The 9,547-nt window shown below is 36.3% G+C and overlaps 1 protein-coding gene across 6 annotated transcripts in view; it reads right to left on the bottom strand.

Annotated features, from left to right (window-relative positions):
* Positions 1 to 953: 953 nt before the first annotated feature.
* The window catches only part of ABCA5 (ATP binding cassette subfamily A member 5), a 68,248-nt gene continuing 59,654 nt past the window's right edge, over positions 954 to 9,547 (bottom strand). For all 6 annotated transcript variants that reach the window (XM_057536456.1, XM_057536454.1, XM_057536455.1 and 3 more), the window contains 4 exons: positions 8,594 to 8,743; positions 8,134 to 8,213; positions 6,456 to 6,511; positions 954 to 5,936 (listed from right to left, as the gene is read on the bottom strand). In XM_057536456.1, the coding sequence (XP_057392439.1) occupies positions 5,829 to 5,936; positions 6,456 to 6,511; positions 8,134 to 8,213; positions 8,594 to 8,743 (394 nt within the window). In that variant the 3' untranslated portion in view covers positions 954 to 5,828. The remainder of the gene's footprint in view (positions 5,937 to 6,455; positions 6,512 to 8,133; positions 8,214 to 8,593; positions 8,744 to 9,547) is intronic.

The following is a 9,547-nucleotide window of genomic DNA, read 5'->3' as shown; positions in this document are numbered from 1 at the left end:
TCTCTTTTCAGCACCTAATGCATTATATACATATATATCTTTTAGTAGCTTGTCTCATTCTGCTATATTGAAAGTTCTGTGAGGGCAGAGATTTTTTATTTCAGTTATGTATCCCCAGTGTTTGTAAGTGCTGATTCAAAAGAGGCACGCAATAAAATATCTGTGAATATACGAATGATACACGAAAAGCAATCTTCGCTTAAACCTTAAAGATTTTGGACACCGTCACAGTTCTCAAGGACTACCTAATGCCTTGGTTTGGGGAAGGTAAATTCTGAAGCATGCATACTTGGTGGTTACAACCACCCTTTTAAAGTTGTATTTCTTTAACCAGCCAAATAAAAGCTAGACTTGCATATATTTGAAGACCAGAACTTCCATTTTTTAGTTTGTAGGAAGATTTATTCTTTCCTTAAAGAGCAGAAGAGCAAGGATGACTTACTTTTTTAGTTTTTACTTCTTACTTTTAAATTTTGAACCATGTTGTGTATATTGCCTATTCATTAAAAATTAAAGCAGGGACTTCCCTGGTGGCGCAGTGGTTAAGAATCCGCCTGCCAATGCAGGGGACACGGGTTCGAGCTCTGGTCTGGGAGGATCCCACATGCCGCGGAGTAACTAAGCCCGTGCGTCACAGTTACTGAGCCTGCACTCTAGAGCCCGCGAGCCACAACTACTGAGCCTGCGCTCTAGAGCCCGTGAGCCACAACTACTGAGCTCACGTGCCATGACTACTGAGGCCCGCGCACCTAGAGCCTGTGCTCCACAACAAGAGAAGCCACCGCAATGAGAAGCCCACGCACCGTAACGAAGAGTGGCCCCTGCTCGCCGCAACTAGAGAAAGCCTGTGCACAGCAACGGAGACCCAACACAGCCAAAGATAAATAAACAAATTTATAAACAAAAAAAAATTAAAGCAAAAATGCCTTTAAACATTAAGAAATATAGTTGACATTAGAATTAAGGGTTTATCAATTTGTAAAGCTGGACCAAGAACACTTTTGATGTCATTCAGTCACAGACTTGATTTCACATACTTTTGATGTGTTTGGATGTAGTCAACGGAAAACAAGTATCAATTACATAATAATTACTTAATAATGTCAATAGTATAATGTGGCCAAAGAAATTACGAGCCAATACATAAACAAGAGAATTAGCATTCAATATCTTTTCTTACAACTATGTGATGATAAGAATTAGATAATGTGAGGCAGAACAATAATGATATCACACTGTTAATAAAATGACGACAGTATTGTGGTTAATGAGACATAGAAGAATTACAAATAAAAAGGGAAATAAAATTGCAACCCAGGTGAGGGATTCATTTAGCCAGTCTTCAACTAAGAAGGTTACACTATAGTTACAACACAGAACTTGGAAAATCCTATTACCACGAATTTAGATGCAACCTGACAATAAAACTTAAGTGATATCTTGTCTTAGGAAAAAGCACTGGGTTGCAAAAACCTGGAACTGTTAAGTCACAGCTGGAAGCTCAAGAAGTCAAAGCTTGAACACAAAAAAGCAGTCACCTGAACAGCTGCCAGCTTACCCTTTGAGGGCAGATCCAGGTTTTATGCTTATGTTAGCATCTACCGTAATTACGCCCTTGAGCAGTTCCAGTCTTACCTGGGCAACCTCACCAGCATCATCCACCTCTTAGTCTCAAGTTATCAAGAGGTGAACTTCGGTGACCTGAGATGGCCCTTTTATTGGCAACTGTTGTGACCCTGGGAAGGTCTGTGTGTAGACATGGGATGAATTGGGAGATTGGGATTGACATATATACACTACCATGTGTAAAACAGATAGCGAGTGGGAACCTGCTGTAGAGCACAGGGAGCTCTGCTCGGTGCTCTGTGACGACCTAGAGGGGTGGGATAGGGGGGTGTGGAGGTGGGAGGGAGGTCCAAGAGGGAGGGGATATATGTATACATATAGCTGATTCATATGGTTGTACAGCAGAAACTAACACAACATTGTAAAGCAATTATACTCCAATAAAAAATAAAATTACTTTAAATTACTGATTTTTGGGGAATTCTCTATGCAAGTGTGGTAGCAAGCTTTCTAATCATGTAGTTTTGTGTATGCTATTTTTAAGGTGCTTAAAATTATTAATTTGCTTAATCTGATGAATTAGATTTGCAAGAGCTGCTTTAGGTACTTGAGAAAAACTGGTTCATTAAATTTAAAATCTTATCTAAGTGTTAAGAGAATCAATTTATTCAAACATTCCAAGGAAAATGATAAATATGTATTAAATATCTGGGAATAAGTTAATATGTTAAATGTAATAAAATGTAAGTAAAAATGATTGCTTTGTATTTTCACAAAATAGATTTGAAATAAAAAGATCTACAAGAATATCTAGTTTAAGATTAAAATATGAATGTGAATTAAAACACAAGTAACTGTCAATGTTCCTCCTTGAACATTCTTGTAAACACCCGACAGATACTAAAAATAAATTACTAACAATTCTAGTGCCAGGTTTTTTCTTCATTTTTAATATGAGACACTCATTATTCGTTTATCGACACTAAATAACAAAGAATCCATTTCATACAAAATGAAGGGTTGTCTTAAGTTTTCAGTTCTTAAAGCTTATTACTAATAACATAATCATATTTATTTTTCTTAAATGGTAGCATAGAGAATTACTTACATATAACACATTAGGAATGAAAAATAAGTAAACTTTTACCTTATAAGAATAGCTGATATAAAATTTTTTCACCTGAGAATAGATTCTTTCATTTTATGTAACATGTTCTTTCAGGAAAGAAAATGAAAGATCAATGTTAGCAATATTAAAAATACATGAGGGATAAGCATTTCTATTTTTAAAAAATTAATGTGTATTTATGTTACATAAAAATACAGCATGATTTTTCCTCAAATTCACAGCACATTTAGAAGAAAATGTTGTGTGACCAACAGAACAAAAAAAGCATGACAACACTTAGCCTAAATAGAATTGTGCCCCAATAAAATAGTGTTACTACCACTAAGAAAGCATCTGTCATATTATATGATATTAAAGTACATAAGTATGTAACCTCCTCCTACTAGACTGTAAGATCTTACGCGGTCAAAGTGGCTAGTTATTGTTCTATCCAAAGAACCCATTGCTTGAAACTTGATCACTAAGATGTCTGTTGAATAAAATTACTCTAAAAACATTTTAATGATAAAAATATTGGTTTTAGATAGTTTGGGCCAATTTAAAGGAAAAAAAGGCTTAAAAGAAAACCCACAGCCTTTTACTGAGAACAAACTGGAAGAAAGATTAAGCGCTCACAAAGAGAAATGTAAAGGACGCTCATCATCGTGTTTTTCAGGCCTCGTTCCTAACGCTGCAGACAGACGTTCGCGTTATTAGTCACGAACCACGGTCGCTCCGTGAAGTCCAGGTGTTCACTTTTAAGATTTGATTGTGGGTGGAAAATATAAGGCAGGTGATGCGGCTTTCTCTAATTTTTCCCAATATATGTATTTATATTTATTTGTATTGGTACAGAAAAAAAGTTTTGAGATTATGATTGAAGACATTTTGAACTGTACACTGTCAATAAAGATAAATTTCATATTTGACCTGCTGTGTCCTTTTCTTCCCACCCCACTTACCCTTGTTTTCCTACGTAGTAGTTAAATTATACTTCTGAATAGAAAAAATTCTCTCACTGTGAAAAAATGGGAACAGAACAGTCCTACATTTTAATTTTAATTAAATTAAAATAATTTAATTCATGACCAAAATATATTCACTCTAAGTATGTAAAAACTTTTTTTAAAAAGTGCTTTTTTAAAAAAAAATGCTTACAAGAGCACAATAATAGTAAAGTAACTGAATGAACTTAATAGATAGGAAACATGATTATGACTGGTCAGCAGAGCTACAAAAACACCTCCCCAAAGAGAAACCCTGGGTATTTACATGAATATTAGACACTAAAAGATATCTCTTTACGGCACTGGTTAGCAATGACTTGCTTAGAAAATACAATGTGCTATTTACTAATTTATCTACAAAGGTAAAGATTTTCTTTCCAAGGTTTCCTGACTTGCCTTCATCGTGTAGTACTACAGTTTAAAAGTTACAACTTTTACTAAAGATGGAAAAGCGAGATTCTCAGGTGAAGAACCAAAAGGTAGGCATCATGAGGCAAGTGCCTTGATAATAAAAGATTAAACACACTAGGCCAACTGAATCCTACGAGGGGAAGTAACTTCGCTGCGGGTTGTGGAATCCGACCAGAGGCTGTAAAACAGCTCATTTAGGTTAGTTAGAAGACAGACCTCTGAGACGGCGGGTAACGTGCCTGCACCGTTAGCAATGTGGCCAAAGCGACAGAGGAAGATGCCAGTCATGTACGTTGACTTTGTACCGAGGCTGAGAAAGGTGCACTATTGTACGTCAGCTGCTAGAGCCTAAAAGCGCAGCTGTCTGATTACACGGGACGGCGACAACTGAAGTTTCACCTGCGTTAGTTAGTTAGTAGCGTCATTAAAGGGTGTGGATCTTTAGAGGAGCTCAGCGCCAAACCCTTCTGTGGCCGCTGTTCTTTAAGACTCTTCGTAACGCAATAAACACACGCCTGATATATTTGTTTTCACAAAGTTAATAACTTTCACTCGTCTGGTTGAAATATAATGTCCACTAGTAGGATTTATATTATAGTATACCTATAGTCCAAACGTGGGATCTACAAGGAAATATTTCTAAGACTACCTTAACCGTAATCTTACTTCAACTCTGTCAGAGAGTGAAATTCTGGTTTCTTATTAAAGAGAATTATGTATAGTTTACTTATCCTTAATTTAACGCCCAAAAGCTTATTTACATTCCACCACGTTCCAAAGTGAATCTGAGATGAGTAACTAAGTAAGTCTACACGGTGATATAGTTAAAACTCTATAAAGGAGAGAGATATTCAAATAATACAGTTTACTTCTAGAATAAAAGAAAATGTGTCCTTTGGAAGGAAGATGACAAAAAAATTTCTATCTTCCACGAGCGGTGGAGGAGAAGGTATGGCTTAATTCTTGTAGCTCTAGATGTCTGTCATTCTAGCCACAAACAGTCAAAGAATCAGACTATTACATAATAAGATTCTACACATGGTCTTCCACAATAATGGAAACACCTCTGAATTTTACCGTAAGCAAAAGAACTGTAACAAGAGCACTGTACCTGAGTTACTTATGTCTAAAATCACCTAACAGAACAAGGTCTCGTTTCAGTTATTCTGGCTGATGAGTGCCACCCAGTGAATGTCACTTCCTGCAGACCTCTAAGTGCACTGAGACTGTCCAGTGTTCACGCTTTTAGGACACCAACTTCCATTCAGTTTCTTTTAGAAATTAAAAAGGAGAAGCAAACTTTTGCTTTATGTCTCTGTTCTATGTGTTATTTATGTATTCGTTTTTTATTTAGATTGGGGTATTACATACTTATGTAACAAGATGGTATAAACTTAAAAGATAACTTCAAAATAAAATGATTCTATCACTATTTCTTCAAATCATAAAATCACAAGCACTGTTTCTGAAAAGTGAAAAAGTACATATTCAACTTCACATACAGACTACAGTGCAGTATACTTCAGATATAAACGTGCAGTTTCACTGCATTATACACAAGTTTTATTTGAAGAAAAGCAAAACACACAACCAACAACATTTCAATTAACGAAGTCAGGAAAATCCCACGTGCTTTCACGGTTCTCCAATTACCGTTCAAGCAATAAACGTTTAAACCAAAGTTAAAATAAAGTGAAAAAGAAAGAAATGCAGTAAGCAGACTGAGCAACACAAATTCAAAATACTACTCTGTCTTCCTGTGTTCTCTCCCACCAAAGTGTGCTGTTCGGAGTACCACAAGTGTTATCTTCTTCCTCTTGTTCTTTAGTGAGTTCTACAAAAACCTAAATGAAAATACATAAATGAATACAATATTCTGTTGTGAAAATTACCTTACAAAAATTTTAACTAAATCAGCAATGGCATAAGGCTATACCTAATTACATTAACCATTCAAGTATCAAGAGATATACTGCCATTATTTAAACAGAATAATCTCCACTAATCCCACAAAAAGATGAATGTTACTTTAGAGGATTAATAATTATTTGTTTTTAGATTAATATATTAAAGTAGCGTCATAAAAAAATTTATAAATATTTAAGCAATGTAATTTCAGATGTGCTAATCTGAAATACCACCCATCATGACTCATTTTCTTCAAACTGAAGAAAAAATACTGAGCTATTCAAAATAAGCAGATGGAGAACCTCAAGTTGTTTAAAATTTACAAAGTTTAGGAATATTCTATAGCGATTGGTCTCTGGCTCACAATCTCCTTCCCTGTCCAATATATACCTAAACAATTAGATACCGGACACTTTCTTCTACAGAAGAACTTTTAAAATTTAACTTTATAGTACCTGTTCCAATGTCGCTTGAGAAAAGCTGTATTCTTCAATGGCAAAAGTATGTTTAGCTGTTAACATATAAAAATAATATTCCACGTATTAATATTTTTGAGTAATAAAATGGCAATAATTTCTGAGTGGCTAACAATCTGTTTTTTGTTATTGTTGTTTTAATCTCTATAATCAACTCACTTCAATGTAAAGCTGCCAATACAGGTCACTTTCCTCTATCCGCTTCCTTTCTCTCCCAGCCGCCCGATTCTCTACGGCCCTAAGCGCAACGTATCTCATGGGACGGCCTTGCCTTATGCACCTGTTCCAAGCAGCTCCTCTTTCCCTCCTTTCTTCTTCTTCTTCCTCATTTTACTCCTGTTTTCATGTTTCTTTTGCTCCTGCTCTCTCTCTCCCATCCCCCAGTCCCAGTACAGTCCATTCTGGACTTCTTACACTAGATTCTGGATATTATTGGTCATGTGTCCATATGCTTTTCTATATTTATTTTAGGTCCGTTTGCATTCTGTTCCAATATCAAATTTCTGGTTTTCTATTCATTCCTTTAATTCTCCCTAATTACTTCAAATGTTCTCTTTAATCATAAAGGAAACACTAGGAAGGAATTCCCTGGTTGTCCAGTGGTTAGGACTCTGTGCTCTCACTGTGGAGGGCACGGGTTCAATCCCTGGTCGGGGAACTAAGATCCCACAAGCCGCGAGGCGCAGCCAAAAAAACAAAAAAAGTATATTTAATGAAGGAACACTTTTTTTTTCTTTTAAAAAGAAAGCACCAGGAAGTTTCATAGTTTACAAATGCCGTAAAATAACCTGTACATGAATACGTGCCCCATCCAGGAGACTGCCTCTCTCTGCTGGTGAGGTATCTTTATCCCAACTAACATTTATTTTTAAAATGCCAAGATCCAATAAACTTCTTTAAAGTTTAGATTTAGGAATGCCTACCCTCTTGCACTATGAATTCTCCTCTCCCTTCTCTGCCTGCCACTGGAGTCTTGCTACCATTGCTACCTCTCTGGTCTAATACAAAGTAAGGACTCACGAAATTCAGTGCTCCCACTTCTGGACTGAACTAGTGAGGGCTAATTAGGATGAACTTTCTCAGAGATGCAACGTGAAAAACCGCGGTGATGTCCAGAGTGAAAGGTTTACACTACAATACAGTTAATCTACAAAATCCCTAGCGTATGAGTATTTACCTACAGTTTAGATTAAATTAGTAAAAGGTCATCTTCTTACTTACCATAGTTTCTACAGTAAACTTGAGTCCCAACTTCTAAACTTTTTTTTTTTTAATTTTATATTCTTTTTTTTAAAATTTTTATTTATTTATTTATTTATGGCTGTGTTGGGTCTTCGTTTCTGTGCGAGGTCTTTCTCTAGTTGCGGCAAGCGGGGGCCACTCTTCATCGCGGTGCGCGGGCCTCTCACTATCGCGGCCTCTCTTGTTGCGGAGCACAGGCTCCAGACGCGCAGGCTCAGTAATTGTGGCTCACGGGCCCAGTTGCTCCGCGGCATGTGGGATCTTCCCAGACCAGGGCTTGAACCCGTGTCCCCTGCATTGGCAGGCAGATTCTCAACCGCTGCGCCACCAGGGAAGCCCCCAACTTTTAAACTTTTTAATAAAATTCTTTAATAATTCGAAAGCTACCTCACAGTGTTTTTCAAATATTACTTACCTTCTTCCAGCTTAGAAAAAGATTGTGAAAGGGACTGAACATCTTCCTTAGGAATTTTATAAGCCAAAATAGAAGAAAAACTGAAAGCAAAGATAAAATACAGGTAAATTCAAAATAACTACTATGCATTCTGAAGCTAAAGTTCAACATTTTGAAAGTTCAAAATATAACTTATTTTGATACTTATTTAGATAAAAAGTATTTTAAATCTTAAAATATTTCCATGCACAATAAAATAACTCTCTCATTACTCCTGGATAAGAACTTTAAAAACTTTAAATACTATTACATGTTGAAAGATCTAACATTAAAAATAAGTTAGCTTCATAAAACTCCATTCATCAAACTACATTAGTCCAATATTGGTTATACTACATTTTTCATTAATCCTTAATACAATAACCAATTTTTATGATTATTGCTGTACAAAGAAATGTAACTAAATTTTTAAAATCTTTACCTTTCCTGACGGCTTGCATTTGGGAAAATATGCTGAATTTCTCTTTGAAGACGGTCCACTTCTAGGTTTTCTATCCACTCCTTTAACTTGATTTCCAAAAAGTATCCTTTTCCAAATTTACTCTTTAGATGTTGGACTGTCCCAATACATCTGTAGTAATTTTTAAAAGGAAGTACAGATATAAGATAACCTGACAGTTTTGAAGATAATTTCTCACTTAAGAATGATTTAAATAAAATTCCTACGTTGGAATACTTGTCAATTTATATAAAAGTTGCAAATATAAGAGATAATACAGTCTTCATATACCCCTCCCCCAATTTCAGTTTCCCTAATACTGTCATCTTGTATTACCATGACACATTTGTCAAAATTAAGAAACCAACACTGGTATATTATTACTGAGTTTATTGCCTTTACTTGGACTTCACCGGTTTCTCCACTAATGTCTTCCTTCTGCCCCAGGATCCACCCAGGATCCCACTGTGCTGTGTGGTCACACCTCCTCAGTCTCCACTGCTCGGGGACAGTTTCTTATTCTATCCTTCTTGGTCTTGGTCATGACTTGGACAGTTTTGAGAACTCTTTCTGTAGAATGTCCCTCAATTTGGGGTAGTCTGATGTTTTTCTTATGATTAGACTGGGGTGTGGGTTTTTGGAGCAAAGAACACAGAGCTGAAGTATTTTCTCATCACGTCTCAGGGGGCATGTGGTGACCACGTGGCCCTGCCTGGTTAGGGGGGTATGTGTCCCATTTCTCTGCTGTAAAGTTACTCTCCACCCCTTCCCATACTTTAGGATACAGACTGGCTAAGTCCAGATGATACTTGGGAGATACTACACAATCTGGCATCTTTCTGTAAAGAGATGTGTCTCTACTCCCACATTTATTTACTTACTCCATCGCTTACCTATATGAGTATGAACTCGTATATTTATTTTATATGCTGGGTT

The sequence above is a fragment of the Balaenoptera acutorostrata genome, chromosome 20 (genome assembly GCF_949987535.1).
Source record: "Balaenoptera acutorostrata chromosome 20, mBalAcu1.1, whole genome shotgun sequence".
In the NCBI taxonomy this organism is placed as follows: domain Eukaryota; kingdom Metazoa; phylum Chordata; class Mammalia; order Artiodactyla; family Balaenopteridae; genus Balaenoptera; species Balaenoptera acutorostrata.
Note: the sequence above shows the minus strand (reverse complement) of the source record. Positions and strands in the feature narration are given on the sequence as shown.